This window comes from Sturnira hondurensis, unplaced genomic scaffold (assembly GCF_014824575.4).
Source record: "Sturnira hondurensis isolate 20B ecotype Veracruz unplaced genomic scaffold, ASM1482457v3 Scaffold0008761, whole genome shotgun sequence".
Classification (NCBI taxonomy): domain Eukaryota; kingdom Metazoa; phylum Chordata; class Mammalia; order Chiroptera; family Phyllostomidae; genus Sturnira; species Sturnira hondurensis.
Window position 1 is genome coordinate 2992047 of NW_028081392.1, and position 24673 is coordinate 3016719.

The window sequence follows — 24673 nt, forward strand, 5'->3', positions numbered from 1 at the left end:
AATGTTGAGCAATATCCTAATTTCCATTAATTTTCAAAGTTCTATGCTAATTTTGATTATAGCAAAGGAGGAATATGATGGCAGGAAAATGTGGTGTTACTAATACCTTTTTTCTTACTGTTAAAGAAAACACCCAATAAATTTCCAATACTACCATGACAAAATTCTAGGCAATAAGACTTTCTTTCAATTAAAAGTTAAGTGAAATAGTGATTTTAAATACTAGGTTTAGAAGGCCTACCTATAATAGGCACCTAATCCTCTAGTGCTCAGCTACTATTGCTCATGTAAAACAAGTGTAACTGAAGTTTTTCAAAAAGAAAAATTCATGAAGAATTCATCAAATTATCATGAACTATGCATGAGATAATCTTATCTGAAAGATATATTCCAGTTCTTTATTTTTTATTTTATTTATTTTCAGAGAGAGGAAAAGGGAGAGAGGAAGAGAGGGAAAGAAACATCGATCAGTTGCCTCTTGCAGCCCCCAATGGAGGGACCAGGCCCACAACCCAGGCATGTGGCCTGATTGGGAATTGAACTGGCAACCATCTCACAGGCCAGTGCTCAACCCACTGAGCCACACCAGTTAGGGCTATCACAGTTCCATTAACAGGATTTTCTGGTATGCATGAGAAGGTCAAATCAGACTACATCCAAATAACACCCAACACAGAGATAGGAGCAGCGGCCCATGCATGGAATTTATTGTGTGCTACTGTTTATAAAATACTCAAATAGTCCTGCACATGCATAATATTTCCAACTTAGACAGGAGACCATACAGGGTGCACTTTCTGGCAAACAAAACAATAGATGGTTCTGCTGCCTGGAGCTCTGAGTTGTATTCCAGGGCATGAGGGAAGCAGGCCACCAAAGTAAAGGGAAATACCAAACTACAGTGGCAATCAATACAGGTCAATAATTGTGAAATATTAGCACATGGTTCCATCTAATTTAACCAAGCAGTTCGGTAAGTAGCAAAAGAAAATGTTCAACATGCAGACTTGACTTTTATGCCTCCACAAATAACTGAATGATTGGATTTGTTGCTTCTATGCTGCATTGCTTAATCAAAAACACTTCCAGAACATTTAAAAATTTCCCTTGCATTAAAACATAAAAATAACAGAAAGCCAGCAGCAAATCACCCTGGTGGCTATTTAAGCAACTTGAGTACTCACAATAAACTAAAATTTCTCATAACATCTAGGTAACCTATACATGTTGTACCTGTACATCATAGGTCTATATATTAAATATTTGCAAAATGAAAACATGCATACACAAAATATGTCAAGTTTTACAGACATGATTTGAATTAAAATTTACTTTGACAATGTACAAACTTCTTTTAAAGTATCTTAAATGAGTAATTCTGTAATTCTTCATAATTTCGTAATTTAGAGGTTTTCTTCTTAAATTTCTGGTGTGTAAATCACAAAAGATCTGGGCAAAAAAGATTCTAAATAAGTTTTTGAATTTGTGTTCAAGTAAGAGAGTCTGCCTAGAAATAGGTTATATATTCATAATTAAAAAATACCAAGACTATATTACAGAATTAGCCACATTTAAGAACTATAGACCTGAGGTCAGCATTTTGTATAAATGCCAACTGGGTTTCTCAGCATTTTGCCCATAATTCAAAATACAGTTTAGTAACCTCAGTAACATTTCTAGTAACCTCAGAAATGTATTTTAAGACCATGCTAATTCACGCTTTAAAGACATTTCATGGGGTAAAAAAAAAGTCCACATTAGCTCTTAGGATTGCATTTGAAGTCATGGTTGAAAACAAAAAATCTAACCCTACGGAAGGAAAAAGAAACCTCAATTGTAAACTTAAATGTGTGAACCACAAGCATAAATGGAGGTGCAGTGGCCCTCCACTGGAAATTGCCCCAAGCCCCTTGCTTACTGCTCTCCACCTTGGCAGCGATGACTCAGTCTTATCAGATAGCACAATATATCCCAGGGCCCACAAGCCTCTATCCACGAAGGGGGCTGGGGTCTCAAAAGCACAATGGTTTCTCCAGAGGGACTGTGACATTTACAGTCAGCGTGGCTGACCCCTCCAGCTCCTCGGGTAATCTGTCCATTTGAGGCCCGAGATGTGAGAGTCCCTGGGAAGCCGTGGGTCACTGGGCACTATGGTTGCCAGTCCCGTGGTTCTCAGTGGCATGTGCGGTGTTCAGAGAATTGAAACCATCTGGCTGTACAGCATCTTTCCGGGGTGGCATTCTCTCATTGATTCTATCCAAACCCTTTGCCTCTTCAAAACTGCAGATTCTATGTGGTGGAGAGAATCCTCGTATTGCTTAATAAAATGCAAATTTGATAAGTCAGTAATTGAAAAACATTTCTGAGATTTCAAAAACATAATTAATGATTTTAAGAAGACATTAGCTATAGGTAGCAACATTTAAATATTACTTTAACTGAGTTCTATCCCCATGCCAACTTTCCCTTAAAATGTGAAATGTTTAAACCTAAATATAAACATGACAACATCATAGATGACAATGTTAATGTAGCCTTTTAAAAACACACAAAAGTAACTCTCCCCTTTCCCCAAAATTGACCTCCAAACAATGGTCTTAGAGTGTCAGTCTAACTTCTACTGCACCAACTTTCTCCTACCTCAGACCCCCAAATCACCAGAACTACCGCAGTAAGGCAGCATCAAGAAAAGGGGCAAGTGAAGAGGCTCGACAAGGTTAATCCTTGACATACAAATCTGTACCAAGAGCTTGGGAGGAGAAAGAGGTAAAGTTAAAATTTAGCAGATCAGAACTATCTTGGAGGTCAAAGCAACATCACTGCATCACCAGTGATATGAAAAGAAAAAGATGGGAATTGCCTCCAGGAGTCAGATCTGTGTTTTGCTGATAGCAAAAAAAGTATTTGTAAGTTTCATATTTTAGGTGATGTCATCTTTAATTCACCACATGTTCTTGGGAAGCCCAAATCAAAATAAAAGGCAATTCTCCTCCAATTGTTATGGTTTCTCATTTACTTCATCTAGAATGATGTATTCTACATTAAAATGTGCATGGAAAAGAATTTCATACTACTGGTTATAATCTGGTTGCTTTAATATGTGCAGTCCCTGGGACTCAAGAGTTTTACTGTGAACCAAACAAATGGTTGGGCAAATGGCCGAGCAAAGCATTTAGTAATGTGTAATATTAAGTCAACATATGATATACAGGAATATAATATTATCATCAAAGACTAGCCCAATTGCAATAAAAAAAAAAGTCACAGCTACAGCTTCTGTACCCAGGTGAATTACTGAAAATGAGTAAAAACAAACTCAAACCTAAGTCTAGAGTGGGTTTAACTTAGAAAAGAATAATCTGAGTAGCACAGAATCATGCAAAATATGGGCTAGATATTTATATGCAACTTTAAATGCTATGATATTATAGCATAACATTCTGTACTCTAAAGAATTCACGAAAATTAAATGCTAGTTTCATACTGTGCTATATTATAAAAGGGGAAAAACAGATTGTCACTATGGAAATCAGTAATTGTGATTGAGAGAGAGAAAGAGAGAGAGAGACACACAAAGAGACAGAGAAGAGAGAGAGAGGGGGGGGTAACTTAAACTTGATGAGCCAGTGACTCTGATTCATCTTGGGCTGCGCAAGCTAGGAGTAAGATAAACCCACAAGACATTCTCTGACGCCCACCCACAAACCACAGATCTTTGCCCAGCGCAAGGACTCTGATCGTACCTTTTTCAGCCTCAATTGCCTCAACTGTGGCTGTACAGAAGTGAGCAGAGGCATGCAAAATGAATGAGAGAGATGAGAAGGGTCACATTGTACAGCAGAAAAGGCAATGATCACTTAAAATATCACAGTACCCCCTACTACATATCATTTAGAATACAATAGTACCATATTAGAGCCCCATCCAATCCCCAGTTTCTGACACAGCACAGTTTAGACACGGCACTATGACAACATTACTCAGAGCACACAACACACAGACCTACTGTAAACAGACACCCCAGCACTCACGAAAATGCACTCCAGTATTAATTACCCATCTTGAATTCGGCATTCTCATGGCCTTAGAATTTTCCAGTATTTTCATTTTATCATATCCATCATAATCACAAGGGAATTCTCTATGGTAAAATTATGATGGTAGCTAGCAGAACGGTAGCTAGCAGAAGAGCAAACAGGAGATTCTTTACTTTCATGTCTAACTAAAACAATACTCATCACCAGTTGGTTCCCCAAGATACAAATTAGAAGTCAGCAGTGTTTTTCCTGTTGCTTCTAAATCACAGGGCAAAGAATAAGCTGCAAAAGTTGGTATGGCTACAATGAAATTTAAGGGTAGTAACTTGGTGAGTTACTCTAAGTAGGATAGTTCTGTAGCTCTGTTCTTTGTGGGTAACCTAAAAGGACCCCTAGGACCCTCTTGTCTACTAGGAACATCCTGTCTACTCTGACAATGATATTCCATATATCTAAAGATATTAACATCTACAGCTTTAAAATTCCATTTATGTTCATTCAGTTTATCATGACCTCAAATCTGCCTAGGTACTAACAACCTGCATTCTCAAGTAAAGGCAGAAAAAAGGATACTGAACATCTTTTCAAACCCAGCTATCAACTAGACAGGAATCAAGAGACAGAACTGAGTTCTTACAGGCAATAAATACTACTTATTTCATGATATGGACATACACATAGATCATATAAATAAAAATGTATTCTTGGTAAAGCTTGTCTCTGCCCCACTTAGACAATTTCAAAATATTAGTCATACATTTTATAGTCAACAATTTCTTTGGCTCATTTCTCGGTTTAAATTGTTTAAAGCACTCACATAAAGAACCGGTACCAAAGGCAGCAGAGAATAATAATACCGTCTGACAACACTGCCAATTCTCCACTTTACATAAAGTGAACAAACTGAGACTATTTAGAACAATAATGCCCCATTCCTCCTATTTTTGTTTCTTCTACAATAAGGCCAATCTAGAATAATTATTCCTAAAACAACCTTTTAGCAGTACACATGATTTAGAAATAAATCTTATCTTAAACAGTTATTTAATGTGATAGGACATTGATGAATCTAAGGAGTGAAAGTAGACTAAGTCAGAAAAGCTTTTTATCTCAACCAGATAGTAAAATAAATTTGGGACCCAAAAGAAGTAGGATGAACCCTGAATAGGGAAAAAATTAATTCTTCTTAACTATTAAATATTATAAATAAAAGCAGATATATGTATTGGATATCACTGTACAAATCACCACTTATAAAATCTAGCCCTGTACATTTGGATAATATTCTTGGAATTTGCCTAGACTGAAAACCAGGATAAATTACCTATCTCTACTTGATGAGACCTATTCTTCAAAAGGTGGACTATTTTCTTTATCGTTTAGAAGCTGAATGGGGAAAAAAAATAAAATGCCAATCAGAATATTTCTAGAGTTTGTGATAACAGAAGTGATTTTATATGAAATATTTCATAACTTGTAATATAAATGGCAACTAATTAAAGATAAAAACTTATCACTATAAGTAGTATCTATATGATTGTATTAATAGTTTAAATCTATATATTTTTCAAATTATGAAATGTGATAATATGCTTCTGAAATAATTCTATGGCCTTTTAATTTGATATGTAAAAGGATTTTCTAGGTCAAATGATATTCTCTGTCCTTTCTTGAGGCCTCTACATGCTCCTACATCCTTTGCAGAATACAACATAGCTATCATACTCAAACTGCATACCATGTCAAACTCAAATGCTTAGAATTAAAAGGTCACCTGAAACTTAAACATTAAGGTGGAAAGAGATCTGATAATTGCAAACTTCTATCTGAAAGGCACTGTTTTCCCTCTATTCATTTTCAGTTTTATAGGACATCTTGATGTGGCCTTAAGTTTGAGCATAGTACTGTCTCAAATTGTGTTTCCCAAAATTATACAAAATAAATGATCAAGAGGAATTGAGCATTACTAGACACTAGATGGCCATATATTTCCTGATATACGTCTTGGTGAAGGTAGCAATACATGGCTAGCTCCCAATTAAATTTCCATGAAGAAAATGCACATAAAATACGAATATCAAATACTACACCAATAGTTGTGCGGTTTGTAAAAACACTTAATATCATAACTTTATTAACTTTATACATATTATTAACTTTAAAGTTATTACAAAAGCTATTTTATTTTCTGACCATAGAACTGAGGTCTTATAATTTAAGAATGTTTTTTGCAATACTTAATTCTCAGTTACTCACATCAGGAAACATGTCTACTAAAATTTAAAACACTAGATAACTTTAAAAAAACACAAAGTTGCAGCTTTTGTATGAGTTTCACTATTTGTTCCAAAACAAGTTTACTTTATGCTAAGGAAATCACTTCAACCACATGGTCAAATCACACTATCAAAAGGCATCACTGGCAGAAGTAGGAAGCTACCTAGTTTCTCAAACTGAACCCCTTAACCTCATACCATCCAGTAACTCACTCTATGCTGGGAATAGACAATTCCTTTAGTACACCTTTCTTTCAAATCTTCCCTGCAGTTGGGGCTGATTTCAAAATTGAAGACTGAGCTTCAGACTGCATGTAAATTAAAAATAAATACAAGTGCTAGGCTGCCAACAAACTATGTAATTAGCAGGTGCTAATTGTGAAATCAAAAGAAAGGTCTGTTGAGGAAACATAAAAGTATTAATATATCCAAGGATAACTGAAACAACGGTAGTGTAGATTTATTTATGTATGAGACCCTTTCAGTTTTCTTTTTCTTTTCTGAAAATAGGAGGAAGGGCATGACATTTTTCCAGCTATTAAAACTCATCCTTTTTTCTATTAACATTGTTGCAAGTTTTAGTGAATGTTGAAGATCTTAATTTGTTTTCATCAAATTCTTTTTAGCTCATTTTTAAAATGTTTACAGTAGAGTAGGAAAAATGGAGGGCAAGGGATATAAATAAAATAGAAACAGGTTTTTTAAAAAAAACTTTCAAAAACCTATTCAGAATAAAAATTTGAAACCATAATTTCAAAACACAGTTGTACTTCTCACATATGCCAGTGGGGGTATCAGACAACACAGTAACATACAAAATAAAACGTGAATAGGCCATGAGTAGAAATTACTTGTACAGGAAAAACTTTTTATTTATTTAAGCATTTATTATGAGACTGAGTGAAATGAAATTGTGAATAGCTAATCTAACTTAAATTTATTCAAATATTTTAATTTGAATTTCCTTTTTTTTTTGCTATAAACATTTACTAATTACAACACCAAAAAGAAACTGCTAATCATGATTAAGGAAAACAACAGCTCTGTTGATGCCTGTTTTAATAGAGCAATGACCCTTACAGGGCTGTCAAAAGTGGTACAATAAAATAAATTAGGCTTTCTGTATCACATTTTTTGCTTTCCAACCACAAGGGAAAGAAATCTAGACTTTAAGTTACTGTGCATAGTCTGTAACATTCACGACACTCTCTTCTACTTAATCTGAAATGGACTTTTAAAAAGTTAACACAGTAAGGTGTTTACGCCAAAAAAGTTAGGTGTTTTTTAATATAAAATATTCAATGAGCCAGATTACAGGAATGCTTTATGTATAATTCTTTTTATTTTCATGCAAAATAAAGGCACACTTAATAACACCCTTTTGACTTTGACTTACAGGATTTAAATTCAACCTCTTTTAACAATGACTTAATAACTAATGTTACATTCATGTTCAGAATGCACAAAATGCAGCAACAAGTGCAGCAAACCTCAAAACAAGGTGCTACGAAGTTGCTTCTACATTAAAAGACAGACAAGTGTCTGATAGAGTAATTTAATTTAACATACTTTTACAGACATACAGCTAGCCTAAAGAAAGACAGACAGATTTAGGAAAGCAGCTACATCTGCAGAGGAAGGAAACAGCATGTTACAGACAGTCAATTATACATAGAACATTTGACAAACACCACAGAAAACAAACTTTGGCATCATTTACCAGGGTACAAAACCTTGCACAAATCTTTTGGCAAGTAAGTGCATAAGTAATGTTCTGGGGCCCAAGCAGATTGTTAATTCTAAAATTAAGTATCTGATAATAAAAGCATAGTCTAATACAATTACATAAAGGTAAAAAATAAAAAATAAACTTGAAAATACATTTCCATTTTAGTAATATGATGTAGTATATCCTAGATTCACATTCCGAAACTGGGGCTTTTAAAAGAAAAGGGTGCATTAGACAAATGAATAAATAAATATTTCAGACATTACGATATGAGCTGCTCCCATATCATTTCATGAAAAGCTAAGATATGGTCAGTCTGACAGACTGACCATTATTTTCAATTGAAACAAATGCCCATTCTATAAATTTTCTGCCTTGGTCAATTTACTAATCAGATACTACCTATCATATAGTATTCTCCCTGTGTCAGCTGCTGAGACAGGAACTAAAAAGCAGAAGGAATTCCCTGCATGCATTATGTGTATTGTTAGCAAAAGAGTGAGGAGTGCCCCAGTCCATCTGAGGTACAGCAAGTTGCATAACATCATTACCACTTTGCAGGGTCTGCCGTCCTCCAGCCAACACTCCACTAGGCAACATCCCTGTGGGAGTCAGGCCCTTGAGTGTCAGCACACTTTCACTTTCTTCCCTATAGCAGAAAAATATAACAAACATCAGAAACTTCCAACAAGTACTTACTGTAAAAGAGAAGATAGGCCCAGATGTAGGTAGGATATACACATAACTTATGACATGCATTGCTATTACCATATTTTCCCAAATTCCAAGATATACCTCTTTCTATGTTTTAAATGTTTCAGATATGAGACTGTACCTTACAACTGAGGCATATACTGTGTTTCTTGAAAAGCTTTATTAAATAAATATATTGTTAAAATTTATCATCAATGGGCACTATACAATTGAGAAAATATGGTATTTCATATCTTTTAAAGAGTAAATGTATTTATGTAATCACTTTTGCATACAAAATTTAAAGGACTGACACATTCATGTGTACCCTTAAATCTGGTCTTCCTGAACGAAGCCCACGAATATAATCTGTGGCTCCAGCAAAAGGGAGTTCCTATACAGATGAGCAAGTTCATTTGGAACTTTTAGAAAGTGCCCTCTTGCCCTGGCCAGTGTGGCTCACTTGGTTACAGCATCATACTGTAAACTGAAAGGTCACCAGTTCAATTCCCATTCAGGGCACATACCTAGGTCACGAGTTCAGTTCCTGGTTGGGGCGTGTATAAGAGGCAACAGATTGAAGTTTCTCTCCCTCTCTCCCTCTGTCCCCCCTTCACCCCCTAAAATCAATAAGCATGTCCTTAGGTGAGGATTTTCTAAAACGTTTTTTAAAATCTTAAAAAATAAGCCCTGGCTGGTAGCTCAGTGGATTGAGTGTGGGCCTGCAAACCAGAGGATCGTGGTTTGATTCCCAGTCAGGGCACATGCCTGGGTTGCAGGCCAGTTCCCAGCAGAGGATGCATGAGAGGCAACCATACACTAATATTTCTCTCCCTCTCTCTTTTCCTTCCCCCTCTAAAGATAAATTTTACAAAAAGATATTATAAACAAATATATGAATAAAGCTGCTAATTAAAAAAATTTTTAAATCTTAAAAAATAAAAAGTGTCCTCTTCCTTCTTATCCTGCTCTAATTTTTAATGTGTAGAACTAGTACTTTCATCACAGAGAGGGCCAAGAGATACCAGAAGTGAACAATAATAATCATGAGGGTCAAAAACCCTAGTTCAAAGTGACTTGTGTTCCCCTCTTCACTGTATAAATGTAGAACTTCTTTATAGGGAGATGGCTACTATATTGCTCTTAGAAGTCAAAGAGGACATTGCTTGTTAACAAAGTACAATAAAAGTAATTTCTATAAAACAAATAATTAGAAAAATATATCATTACCTGAGAACAGAGAAGACCCTTGCCATCTTGCCAATTGCTCGAATTTTGTTTCTTATGATTTCTTTCCGGGCTGCAGCTGAACCTACTTTCAATGGAATAAATAAAGACTCAAGTTTAGGGCATTCACACTTGCACCATGCTATTAGCCTATTCCACACTCATCTGAACCAATACCAAGCCCCCTGCCACCAGCTCATATGGAGGAGACTACATGAACTCATGACTAAAAGCTTTTCACTCTTTCAATGTTTAGCTCAACATTGGTCTAACACTGGAATCTGATACAGATGCAAATGATAAATAATCCACAAACTTTGATTCTCACACTACTGACTAGTCAGTAAAACTGCAATGGGAAAGAAACTACTGCCCAACCTGTATCACAAGCCAAAGGACAAGCCAAAGGACAAAAAAGTAACAACTCTACAATCTTTGTTTAATTCTCATCAGAGCCAATAGCATGCAGACGGACAGACAAAAACTGCTAACACCTACAGTTGTCTTTTTAACTATTATAAAAGCCTTTGACATGCAGGCTGGAAATATCCCATCATACTATGACAAAACGAGTTTCCCTGCTCTCTAAAAACAATGGTAGGAAGTGACTACGATGCAGGTGACCCAGACCTAAGGGCCATATCAGCATTTCAACAACACTACACATCTCAACCTCATGAACTAGGTATTTTCTAAGGTCATGCAAATATATACAAGTTCTTACATCACTAGGTGAGTATGACACAGGAGAGTGAGCAATGAGAAAAGACTTCCTAAAAAACATGGCTAAAGGATCACTAATGTCTCATTTCTTATCTATCTATTTATTTATTTAGAGATTTTTAAACAAGAGTTTATTTGAGCCAAAACTGAGGACAATTGCTGGGGAGTAAGATCTCAAGTGCTGTCTAATGCTTCATTTCTAAAGGATTAACTATGTTGCCCATCACTGATACAGAAGAGAATGTACCAAAATAGCTAGATCTTTAGCTGATGAAACACTCAAAGGTTATATCTTCTTTCCTTGGCCTCCAGAAAGAACACTAATATCAGTCCTGTTATCTCATAGATAGCAACTAGAATCACTCTGGACCCAAGGGTGTGGTATCTTAAAACTGGGCTTCAATATGATGAAAACACATAATACGGAAGAACCATGGTTGAGGAGAAAGTTAAGGAAAAACTAAAGACACTAGACCAAAATAAGCATTAGATATACACAGGTCTGAACAACCACAGTGTTCTGGGCTAGAAGATTCAATCATTCCACAAATATATATAATTAAAAACTAAGATGACGACTGGACCTTACCGCAAGGAAATAGAAACCCAATTTCAAAGATGAAAACAAAAGACATATTTTAGAGAAAACAGGCTCCATGACCATTTACAGACTATAAAGGGTAATATTATGAGCACTGAAGCTACGGCTTTTATAAGTCCAAAATTGTGTTGGTATTTTCAAGATGCAAACAAACAAACACTGTAAGTCTCAGAATCATAGAGTATTAGAATTTGAAGAGACAGTAAAGGTATTTCAAATTTCAATCTCTTCATTTTATAGACAAACAGAATAAGCTTACTAAGTATTTTGTTCAAGGATATAAAGTCTGATTCTAATCAAACAAACTGATAAAACATTTTACTTTAAAACTGACAAAAAAAAAAGCAAGGAGAAGAGTACAGGGATGGAGGAAGGTATGTGTAATGAAGCACATTCATATTTTCAGTCTTAATTTATATATCTGCAAAACTAAATGCTATGTGAACTATACTGATTTCAAATTTAAAAATTGACTGGAATATAAAAAACATTGTACAAATCAGGATTTTAAATCAGTCTACAAACACATCATGCATAATATTAAAGTAAATGTCCACAGTAAAATTACTTTGGGGAATAGACAGACAATCAAACACCCCTAATCATGCAGGGAAAAGTACAAAACATTACAAATAAGCAAAAGAATGAAATTTTAAAACCAGAGGAATGAAAAAGAGGGAAAAATATTTCCATGCACAGAAAGACAGATATCTTGGAATATGACTTCTAAAAACATCAAATTCTACCTTAGATAGAACTTAAACTAAATTTGTATAAGGCCCAAGAGGACTCTGTATAAATAGTACTCTATGAATGTGCTAACTTACATGGACATGAGGATTAAATTATGAAGTCATATTTCAAAACAGTGTAACTCTGTCTGGTCTGTACCTTTTTTATTGCCATATATGAGCCGTTCTTCAGATGGAGAGTCCAGAAAAAAGGAAGTGAATGATGGAGAAAAGGTGGTTGAGACAAATAAAAAGATAGAGATTTAACTTGGCAGTGGTACTGAAGAATGAATGTAGAAAGAGAGAAAAATGAAGGCCTTCATATTTGAAATTTGAAAAATGTGGTACTGTAGGAAGGGGTGAATAAAAGAGGGATGCCACTGTACAGAGCTCTAAAGGAAAGATTTCTTAAAAGATGTGTTCAGAAGAAATTATGGACAGATGACTATAATATTTGATGAAAATAGACAAATTAGGGACAAAAATACACGTGAAAACATGTAAGACTGATAAAAGACTACTAACAATCGCACATTTATATTGATACCCCTAAAGAAATGTATCACCCGTGGAAGCATGTTAAGTGAAAGGTAATGACACAGATATGATACAAACTCATGTGGTTCTTCAAGGACACCAACATCTGCAAAATCTGCAGTATATACAGAGAAATGTAGGTAACTTTGTAAACTACCTCAGTGGAAAACCTCACCCAATCTCAGTAAAAGAAAGACTAAGCCTCCTGCACTCCATAATAACAAGAGCACACAATTTCTTCCATCTGAATTGTAGAACTTCTGCACATACTCAGGATCAACAGTATGTGCTTTCTGTTCCTAATAGAATCTGGGAGTTTGAGAGACATCTTTTTGTAGATATAGTAACAGATCATCTCTAAGCAAGTAATAGCTAAAAAGAGTAGGCAGCAGAAATGTTTCATTCAGGCTTTCTGCATCTTCCATTCTAGTGCTGACTGAGATACATGATTCCATTATAGGAAATGAAAGGTTTAGTTTAGTAAAACTATAGCAAATATGGATTATGTATTTCCTTTACCAAACTCAAGATTACAGGTATCTAAAATAAATAGTACGCATTCTAAAAACCTAAATATTTAGTATGCATTCTAAATATTCTATATTTCACAAAAATCAGTGTTCAAGCCCTGGCTGGTGTAGCTCAGTGGATTGAGCGCAGGCCTGTGAACCAGAGGATCGCAGTTCGATTCCCAGTCAGGGCACATGCCTGGGTTGCAGGCTGGTTCCCAGCAGGCCAACTCCCAGCAGGGGACGCATGAAAAGCAACCATACATTGATGTTTCTCTCCCTCTCTCCTTCCCCTCTAAAGATAAATAAAAAAATAAAATCTTTAAAAAAAAATATGTTCATTTAAAAAAAAAATCAGTGTTCAAAAATTCTTTAATGATTAAATAATACCTTAAAAGGAATGATATGTGCATTTATATGTGCAATATTAATGCAAATATTTGCCTTTAAAAATAATCCCACATACATTTGAAAACCAAAGATCATCATTTAAGAAGGAAGAGAATCTTATTCCTTCAACCCAATTTCAAACATGAATATGCAAAAATTACTCTTTCCTTCCTGTCGCTGGGAAATCTCCAATCTTGCGCTCTCCCCTTCCTCACAGAAAAGCTAAACCCTTGTTCTGCCTCCAGAGCAACCCCCCTATCCCATCAAGTTTTCTTTCTAAGTCAGATTTCTCCCCAGGCCCAGTCCATAGGATGGTTCCACTGCTGAGTAGAAAAAGGAGGGGGAGAAAACAGAAAGCATGCTATTACAGTGAAAGGAAAGCAGAAAAGGTGGATAGTTATGGGGAAGAAATGTGGAAATATGAGTAAGGCAGGGAAATAAACCTGGTTCCAGGAGCTCTTTTTCCTACCCCAGCCCAGTATCTATCCTAATCTTCTCCCCTCTTCCTCCATTCTTCAATTCTCTGCCTCCCCTAAACCACTCTCGTTCCTTCGTGCAAACTCTCAGACCCATATTCTTAAAATTTGCTTGGAGTTCTTGCCCCTAGTACTTGATAGTATAAGGGTGAAGAAATGAGGAACTCAGTATATTTTCTATAGAAACACTGTCAGAAATAGCACTACCAATTTTTAAAATTAAGAGTGGGGAAGAATTTTCATCTTTTCTATTCCTTCAATCTGTAAATAGGAAGATCCTGAGAAGCTAGGTAACTTTTCCATGACACAGCTAGTATAGTAGTAGTGCCAAGACACCTGAACCATTGATCCTTTCCACTAAATACAATGTCTCCTTAATAATCAAATGTGACTCGTCCCTGGAGTGTAAGCATGACATAAGAGGATAGATAGGCATAAATTATCACTGATAGGAAAAATACTGATAAAACACATTAAAAATCTCATTGTAAACACTAAAATAATATTTTATATTTATTCCTAGTTGAATCCCTCAAAATGATTTCATATCTATATGCATATAAGTTATAGGTATCTAAACCACAAACTATACTAGACTTACCAAGAAAACTTTTTTCCTATTCATTATAGGAAGAAAATTAAAGCATTACCTATTTAGTATGTTCAATACTTTCATTTAACATACTATTTGCAATATTGCTATATTTTTTAAAGAAAAAGGTAAAAATATAGAAAATAAATATTAGCCCTATGCAAATGACTTAAGTTTAGAAAAACAAAATAAAAATTACCATAGGAAATAATTTTTGTGATCCAAGTTGCTGAACATAAGATAAACCCACAAATATATAATTACTTTATCCAGTTAGAAAATACACTGAGAGATACCTGTTATCATAAGAATATAAGGGGGAAGGGGATATAAAGGGACTAAATGGTAATGGAAAAATACAATAAAGATGAAAAAAGTATATAAAATACTGAAGTATTAATTTAATTTGGTAATACGAGATTTTTTTCTTATTTTCAAAAATATTTTATCTATGTAGTTTTAGAGAGCGGGGAAAGGAGAGAAAGAGAGGAAGTCAAACATCAACATGAGAGAGAAACATCAATTGGTTGTCTCTCTCATGTGGGTTCTGACAAGGGACCAAACCTTCAACCGAAGCATGTGCCTTGACCCGGGAACAAACTAGTAACCTTTTGCCTTGTGGGACAATGCCCAACCAACTAAGCTGTCCTGATCAGGGCAATAACAGTTGTTTCAAAGAAATATTATTCCATTAAATGGAGTAATTATAGTAAATGAACTAATTATACAGAGCAAGAGATCTAGATCTTAGTTTGGAAAACTAAGTATTGTCTTTTTTAAAACTTCCTAGAGCCCTGGCTGATGTGGCTCAGTGGATTGAGTGCTGGCCTGTGAACCTGGAGGTCGCTGGTTCAGTTCCTGGTCGGAGCACATGCCTAGTTTGCAGGCTGGGTCCCCAGTGCAGGGTTTGTGAGAGGCAGCCACACACTGATGTTTCTCTCCCTCTTTCTCACTCCCTTCTCCTCTTTCTAAAAATAAATAAATTAAATACTTTAAAAAAATAAAATAGAAATTCCTAGATTTAGCCCTGACTGATGTGGCTCAGCTGGTTAGGCGTCATCCTGCAAAGCTAAAGGTCACTGGTTCAATTCCCAGTTAGGGCATATGCCAGGGGTTGCGTGTTCAGCCCCTGGTCAGGTGTGTGCAAGAAGCAATCAATCAATATTTCTTTCACTCTATTTCTCCCTCCCACTCTCTCTAAAAATAAATGAAGAAAATCTTAAAAAACAAAACAAAACCTTCCTAAGCCCTGGCTGGTGCAGCTCAGTAGATTGAGCACGGGCCTGTGAAGCAAGAGGGTCACTGGTTCAATTTCCAGTCAGGGCACATTCTTGGGTTGCAGGCCAGTTCCCTAGTAGGGGACACATGAGATGCAACTACACATTGATGTTTTTCTCCCACTCTTTCTCTGTCCCTTCCCCTCGCTCTAAAAATAAATAAAATTTTTAAAGAACAAAATTATTTTTAAAAAAACAACTTCCTAGATTTAGATATAGATTTAATGTAATACCAATTAAAACTCCTACTAGCTATTTCACATAACTTGGCAAATTAATAGAAAAATTTGCCTGAAAATAGGGGGCTTATGTGTCAAAAATTACTTCAGTCATTATATCAATACCTGTAACATTATGAGGTAGGTACTATTACCTTCATTTTGAAGATAAGAAAACTGAGGCTCAGAAAGGTTAACTTGCCTGAGGCCACCCAGTCATTATAAGAAACTAGAGTCTGAACCCAGAATTAGTTTTTACAAAAGTGGTAGCAGAACAGAAAAAATAAGTACTTAATTAAAACTATTTAAAAATTGTATGGAATAGACAAATATGGTGAAACATGTCAGAATGAAAACTTTTATACAAACGTAAGAGAATTAAAATAAGGAAAAATAAATATTACTCAGTAAAGCTTATTATCCAAACCAAACCAAAAAACTAAAAAACCTGATATAAATAATTCATTTCAGTTAACAAGCCAGAGTAAAAAAAGCATATCTCTGCCTGTCACCAACAGATGGCAATAGCAGATACTTGCACAGTCACTTTGTACTCAGAACAAATGGGCTTATAGCAGGGTTTAAGAATCAAACCTGTTTGTAAATAAAGAAATATCAAAAGAGTTTTCACTCAAATTTTACTTAGTAAGTGGCCAACTGAAATCGGCAGTTTACATAGTTGGAAAGTAGACAGTAATTTTTTTCCTTACCATCAAGGAAATGTTAAATTAAACCAACTATAATTTACTACTATATAGCCACTAAGCAAAATAAGTAAATATGAGGAAAATCCAATGAGGTGGGCCTGTGGAGAAATAGATCTACGAATTCACTACTGGAATCACTTTGTATCAGTCTGATTCTTCTGCAGAGTAACCTGGCAATTCAAAGCTAAAATAATAAAGCTAAAATGTATATTCTTTAACTGTAATTCTCTTCTACAAATTTATTCCAAGAAGGAAAATAAAAACTGTTGTACAAATATATTTATTGTATGTTATTCATAATAAGGATAATTTAAAGCTACCCAAATGCCAACCAATGAGATTAACTATGAAAGTTACTCTATTATCAACATACTTAGAAATATGCCACTATTAAATGTTACCAATATATAAAACTATGTTTAATACATGGGAACATTTAACTATAAAAAGTATGCTAACAAAAATGTGAAGGGTATGTGGAAGAAAATAAAGTTTTCAGCTTATTAGTTGTTTATGTCCTTGTTTATTCAGTTAATTAAATATAAAAGTTTTAAATAAAATTTTCAAAACATAAAAATAAAAAAATTTGTTTCTCTGGTAATATTTTTACTATAAATGCACATTAGGTACATAGGCTGATTGGCTTTCATAAGAACCAACAACTGCGTATAACTTCATTTCTAAAGAAAAAAGTGCTTTCTGAATCTCTACACTAAAGTGGTTTCTTAGAACACAACCACTCCTAAGTTGGGACAGCCCACTTTTGTTTTTGGAAAGAGGAAGTACCAACACTAGGGGTTCAGGTATGTTTCTGATGCACTAAGCAATATTGTACCAATGAAACAAACAGCATTTTTATCCTCCCTTCTCTAAGCAGTGTCTATATTCATGAAGAACCACATCTTTTTATACCTTCAATTTTCCTTTCCTTCTGTTCCTTCTTCCAAATTTCCCCTTCCCCCAAATTCATCTTCTTCCCCATACAAACATATTAAATCACTAACATTATTTTTAAATCTTAAATAATATCTGAAAAAGTGTCACTTATCAAATAACACAGTTGTTTGAGCTATGACTATATTTTGCAAAAGAGTGTGTACTAAAGTGAAGCAGTTAAAAGATACTATTCCACAATTTAAAAAATAGTAAAATGAATAATCATACCATCAAACTGGTCTTCACCTTCAGTCATCAGTTCATCATCAGAGCAAATACTTAGAACATTTACCAACATTTCTGTCACTATTCCAAAGAAACAAAACAAAAAGTTACACATTAGCTGCCTATATTCACCTATATGTATACATAGCAACTATTCATATACATGGTCAAATGATTAACCCAAGAAGACGAACACATTCTGACAGCAGGAATGATGGAGTTAAAAGACACAAAGGCTTTCAAAATGAAGAAATTTAATAGATAACAAATATGAGAGAGATTCTTTAAGGATTAAGTTTTAAGGTCTCTTAGAAAAAAGAAATGAAGACCTACAGAGATGAAAAACATCTAAATATATACATTTATTATTTTTAAATATATACATTTAAATTCTTTATTTATGGATATAGCATTAAGAAGTAAGAAAAAAAATCACATCACAATCCCACTGTTGAAAAAAAAGAGTCCTAGGACTCAATCTTTTAAAAACTGGCTCTGGCCCTGGCTGGTGTAGCTCAGTGGATTGAGCGTGGGCCTGCAAACCACATGATCTCGGTTCGATTCCCAGTCAGGGCACATACCTGGGTTGCAGGCCAGTTCCCAGTGGGGGACACATGAGAGGCAACCATTCATTGATATTTCTCTCCCTCTCTCCTTCCCTTCCCCTCTAAAGATAAATAAATAAAATCTTAAAAAAAAAACTCTCCTGAAACTTAACTCTTAAGACTACTAATGACTACCTAACAACCTGAACGAACACTTTGTTCTTAGGCTTAATCTACCTTTACCATTCTACATATTTTCCCCTTCTTTTTGCCCTTGGTTTCTAGAATTCTACTCTTAAGGTTTTCCTACCTTTAGACTATTTTTCCAAAAATTTGAATATTCTGAAGATTCTTTCTGCACTTCTGTTCTTTTCATATGCTCAAATTTCTTGGTGATTCTACCTACTACTATATAGTTTAAAATATAACCTTTTTGAAGATGATTCCCAATTCTCCATCACCAGTCTTGACCTCTCTTTCAGAGTCTGGATTTCCTTGATGATTTTATTGGCAGCCTCTTAAACTATTTGTATACTGTCTGTTTCCCTTACTAGAATGAAAGCTTCATGAATGTAGTGTATTGTTTTGTTTGCCATTGTATCCCCAGAGCCTAGTACTGTTCTTGGCACATGACAGGCAACCAGTAAGTATCTGACAAATTAGTAAATATAAAAGGTATAATAAATTTCAATTAGTAAATAAAAATATCTATTCAATATTCTGAGAGCACCTAGAAATGAATAACCCTGGATTCCTATATAAAAGATCCAGTCCTGCAGTGGCAGGTGTGGCTCAGTTAATCAAGCGCCAGTGTGCAAACTAAAAGTTTGCTGGTTTGATTCCCAGTCAGGAAACATGCCTGGGTTGCAGACCAGGTCCCCAGTAGGAAGCATTCAAGAGACAACCACACATTGATGTTTCCTCTCCTTCTCTTTCTCTCTCCCGTTCCCTCTAAAAATAAATTAAAACACTAAAAATAAATAAATAAATAATAGTAATAAAATGTCCAGTCCCTACTCTCCAAAAGCTTACTAACTACTGAAGTGTGTGTGTGTGTGTGTGTGTGTGTGTGTGTGCGCGAGCGCGCGCGCTACAGAAGAGTGATAAGCACTATGCTGTAAATATACAGAAGTATGCCAAAGATCTGCTAGAGAAAGGAAGGCTTTTGGTAGAGGAATAATAAAGTAGGAGTATGTCCAGGAAGAAAGGGCAGATAAGGCATTCAAAAAAAAGGTAGGAAAAATATGAGGTAGTCATATAAATCAATGGAATACAATTAAGAGTCCAGAAATAAAACCTAACATTTAAGGTAAACTGATTTTTAAAATGTATTGATTCGAGAGAGAGAGAGAGAAAGAGAGAAGTTGATTTGTTGTTTTGCTTATTTATGCAGTCATTGGTTTATTCTTGTATATGCCTTGACAAGGGATTGAATGCACAACCTTGGCATATTGGGATGATGCTCTAACCAAATGACATACCCAGCCAGAGCAGAAGGCAGCATTTCTGCTCGTAGGCCACAGCATCAGGAAAAAACCCTTGAGATTAGTTCGGAAGTAAATATTTGGTTGGAAAGACCTAAGCACTAGACCATAAGAACAGGAATCCCTTGGTATCTGGATGTCAACAGACAGAATTAAAATGAATTTCCCCAAGCCCAAAGTCCATTTTACTTATTTATTTTTTTAAAATACTTATTTATTTATCTTTAGAGGGGAAGGGAAGGAGAGAGGAAGAGAAACATCAATATATGGTTGCCTCTTGTGCATCCTCTGCTGGGAACTGGCCCCTGCTGGGAACTGGCCTGCAACCCAGGCATGTGCCCTGACCAGGAATCGAACCGTGATCGTCTGGTTCACAGGCCCGTGCTCAATCCACTGCGCTACACTGGCCAGGGCCCAAAGTCCATTTTAGCATAACAAACTGCTCAAATGCAACCCAGCAATGACCACTTGAGGCTTAAATACAAATATAATACCCAAGAAGGAACAGAAATGGTCATTTGATGGTACAGAAGAAAATCAGTTATAAGGGAAAGATTCAGAAGTAATTTGAAGATATAGAAGACCTAACTGACGAAGCAAGTTTCCTGCAAAAGCAGAGGGGAAATAGAATCCAGGGACAAAAAGACAAGAACTCAAGATGAGTGCAGCTTATAAAGTAGGGAACAGTAAGTGCAGAAAGCTGCCACTATGTTTTGAGTTTTCTCTCAGTGTGAGGAAAGTGGCTGGAAAAAAGGATGAAAATTTAGACTACACCCTAAAGGAAATCAGAGAGGAAGCCAACCAGTGACATAAAGGATGTTTGAGTACTATCAAGAGCCCAGCTAATGCACCCAGAAATCACAGGGTGGTACCAGTTTATAAGGTTGTCTACATCATCTTCAGCAGTACTATAGATCCTGGCTATAAGAATGGAGAAAATGATTTTTAGCAACTTCTTTTCTAAGTAATCTTATATTTTTTAAATTGTATTATTGTTCTATCTTTCAATAATTTGTTCCTCTCCTTTCTTTCTGTCCAGTTTTAGTCCTTCCTTTCTTCACAAACTTTTTGCTTATTCCTCCTTTCTCCTGACTGTGTGTGTGTGTGTGTGTGTGTGTGTTGGGTTATTTGTTTGTTGCTTAGTTTTCTTTTACCCACAACAGACACAAATAACTGGGAACTGCGAAAGGATCATAGTGGGACCTAAAGAGGGGACATCTCAACAATAGTGACACAGAGACAAATTTCACTTTGCTATAGCAGAGAAGCCTCAAGTTGCTGCATAGGTGTATTATGATTATTTTTTCATATTCTCACTTTTGTTATTTTAATAGTATCTTTGTATTTCCCCTCTTTCTGTACAGGTTTCTTAGTCCTGGCTGGTTATACTGTACTATTTGACAGGTTTCCCCTGTTCTTTCTTCCACAGTGTATTGCTAATTTTCTATACTTCATGCCACTTGCTTTCCTTTGGCATACTACCCAAGCTCTATAACCCCCATTCAGACAGATCACATAGAGTCTGTCATGTGAATGTCACTCTAATATTATTGTAAATAACAGCTGTTCTATACAATGGTAAATACTTCATAACACATCTCTCGGACCTTAGACCACCTTATAGGTTCCTGAATTCTATTACTGTAGTGGTTAACTCTATTTGCTCACATGCTACACCTAGTTACTATACTTTACTCTCACCTTACCTCAAGAATGGCGAAAATGAATGGCTAGACTTTACTGGGGCTGAGTTATCACAAGCAAAATAGAAAAACAAGAGATAAAAAGTCTGAAGATGTGTTAGTAAAGATGGGAGGCAAGGAGAGTTTTGACTAATAAAAAAATGATATGGTCAAAGGCCTAGTGATTTCAATGAAGCTTAAGAGCAGCTATAACTAGAATGATGGGTTGACAGAATAACAGGGGTGTTCATCAGAGGATGTTAATGGCACTATCATTATCAGACTCACAACATCCAAGTTATCTTTAACCATTCCCTCCCATTAAACATGCAATCTTGTTAAGTCTCACTGGTTCTATATCTACAGTTCTTGCAGTTCTCCCCTACTCTCTATTCTAGATCCTACCAAAGCTTCATTATGTTTCTATTTGACACTTGATCTACCTTCATAACAGGTCTCTCAAACTTTAGTCTTCCTTCCAGGCCATTTCACCAGAATAATTTTTCTAAATAACTATCATGGCCATATTCTGTTTCAGTTGCTCTCCACCTTTATGAAAGTTCCAAATTCTTGTGTGTTGGTGATCCCAAGCCTCACAATTATTGCGTGACTTAACTTTTCATTCTTTTTCTACTACTGCCATATATCCTAGTGGCTAATCAAACTGAATGCCTCAACATTTATCAGTGACCTTATGCTTTCTTGCTTTCAGACTCAGGCTTGGGAAGTTCTCTTACATAGAATTCTCATGCCTCTATGTACCAGCACAATTCCACCATTCTTCAAGCCCTAGACCAAATGTTACTTTAATCCCTTGGATAGATATAATCTCCCCTCTCCTCTTAACTGCTTTAAAACTATATTTGTCTTACAGTGCTTACTGTATTACATTTTACCATCATTTATGCAGCTTAAGTACATATTTATAGTTTTGTATCCTAAGTACCTTGCATAAAACATACATTCAAAAAAATCTAGTAAATGAATAAATCTTATATGTATGACCTTTTATTAAAGGTCACACCATATTGTATCCTCTAGAACAGAGGTTTTGAAATTAGGTCCAGTAACCACCTGACTTCAGATGTATGAGCATCCTGAAAATGTTATGTATATGTACAAATGTAAACATATATGCACATAGATTTTTCTGGAGTAAAAAATCCATAACTTTCATCAGATTCTCAAAAGTGTTTTGTATTAAGAAACTGATGTTTTTGTGTAGTTTATCTTACTTACTATAAAATTTTTTCCATTTTCTATAACATTTATAGATTTTAAAAAACTTAGCTGAGACTTGACTGAAAATATTTGAAGTGTGTGTTGGGGAACAGTAGATGGGGATATAAATGACACCGTATGGGCCATGATTTGACAATTGTCAAAGCTGAGTAACTGGTACGTGGGAGCTCATCTTATCATTCACTCTGCCTTTGTATTTGTTGGAAATTCGAACAATTTTTAAAAATGAAGTAAAAAGCCCCCCAAAAGTTAAAAAATACAGCTTTTCCTAACTTGCGGATTAAACCAGCCTCTCAGGAAGTCTCTGGCTTATGTTAGTTGCTTCCCAGAGACTAAAGCAGAATCAAACTGGCTTGTTTAAACAATAGAACAAATAAGATTATCATTTGCTGCTTTCTACACCTAAAAAAACTTTCACTAGACTCAGTAAGTAGTTAGGTGCCCTGGCTCGGTGGCTCAGTTGGCTGGAGCATTATCCCGTACACTAGAAGGCTGTGGGTTCAATTCCTGGTGAAGGCATATGCCTAGATTGCAGGTTCCATCCTCGGTTGGTGGAAGCACATATGGGAGGCGGCATATGTGCTTACATTTGCATTGATGTCCCCCCACCCCTCAAAAAAATATCAGTGAACATATCCTCAGGTGAGGATTTTTTTTGAAGTAACAAAAAAGGTAGTCAGGTTATCTAAACAATTATTAAAATGGAAAAATATGCAACAAGTTTGAGAAAAACCTCCTATTGTGCTCAATAATGGTTAGCATTCTATTTGCATATGATATTGAAATCTGAGCTTCACATTTTTTAAAAGATGTGAATAATTTAGAGAAGACCCAGAGAAAAACAACTATGATGGTTAAAAGGTTTGAATACTTCCTCATCTTATCATAGGTAAGATGATTTAGAGCGGCAAAAGAACAAAAGATGACACAGTAGCAGACTTCAAATGTAGATACACTGATAGAAATCTGTTCTCCATCTTCACTTATGAGGGAGCAACCAAAAGTAGACTAAATTTTCTCATCTGTCAAAAGAAGTCACACTACCCATGATTGTTAAGTTCACCATGAACTCTAAAATTCTGTGATTCCTTCCTGGTTTCTGATGGGTGAATTAGTTGAGATAAACTATTATTGTTATTTCTTTCCCTGTTGAAACACTTATAGCACAAACATTTAAATTAGGTATAATTAAATATCTCTTTATTGTGGAAACATCAGAGAATCAAATTAGAATTTATGAAATGTCCATTTTCCTCCTAACCTACCATTCCTGCTTTCTCCACCCCCCACATTCCACACATATTACATTAAAACAGTTGAGGTGCAGTCTAGCCTGGAGACAGGGAAGAGGCAAGATAAATTCTTAAATTACCTTTAGTCTGATGATGCTATGATTGAACTATTTCTCATATACAAAGATAGAAGGTTATAAATGTAATGCATCCTAAGCCCTTTCCTGGTCCCCTTCTCAAATGCTAAAGTGGGTAATTCTATCTTCACATTAACTTAATGTTGACCTATTGAGTAACTGATGAAGAGTCAAGGCAATCTAAAAAAAACTTGTTTAACATGTACTGCTAAGTATTAACTCTAAATTTTAGAACCAAAAACTGCCTTCGCAGAAGTAACACCTCAAAACAGAAAGAAACATTTTGTAACAATGAAAGAGGTGACAAAAAATAGAGAAGGATATAGAACAAAATGTTTTACATCATGTCTGTACTCTCATCATATCTTCCACATAAGGAAACTAAGGTAACTGCCTTGTGGAAAAATTAACACAAAATTGGAAATGTGATAAAATAAAATGTGATAAAATCCTAAGAATTCTATAGA

General features: G+C 35.3%; 1 protein-coding gene across 6 annotated transcripts in view; it reads right to left on the reverse strand.

Annotated features, from left to right (window-relative positions):
* Positions 1–679: 679 nt before the first annotated feature.
* PPP3CB (protein phosphatase 3 catalytic subunit beta) overlaps positions 680–24673 on the reverse strand; it is a 57583-nt gene continuing 33589 nt past the window's right edge. The window contains exons 10-15 of one of the 6 annotated variants that reach the window (XM_037055905.1): positions 17888–17965; positions 12178–12204; positions 9966–10050; positions 8594–8691; positions 3744–3773; positions 680–2317 (exon numbers count right to left, since the gene is read on the reverse strand). In XM_037055905.1, the coding sequence (XP_036911800.1) occupies positions 2139–2317; positions 3744–3773; positions 8594–8691; positions 9966–10050; positions 12178–12204; positions 17888–17965 (497 nt within the window). In that variant the 3' untranslated portion in view covers positions 680–2138. The remainder of the gene's footprint in view (positions 2318–3743; positions 3774–8593; positions 8692–9965; positions 10051–12177; positions 12205–17887; positions 17966–24673) is intronic. The other 5 variants (XM_037055907.1, XM_037055906.1, XM_037055908.1 and 2 more) reach the window with 5 other exon arrangements.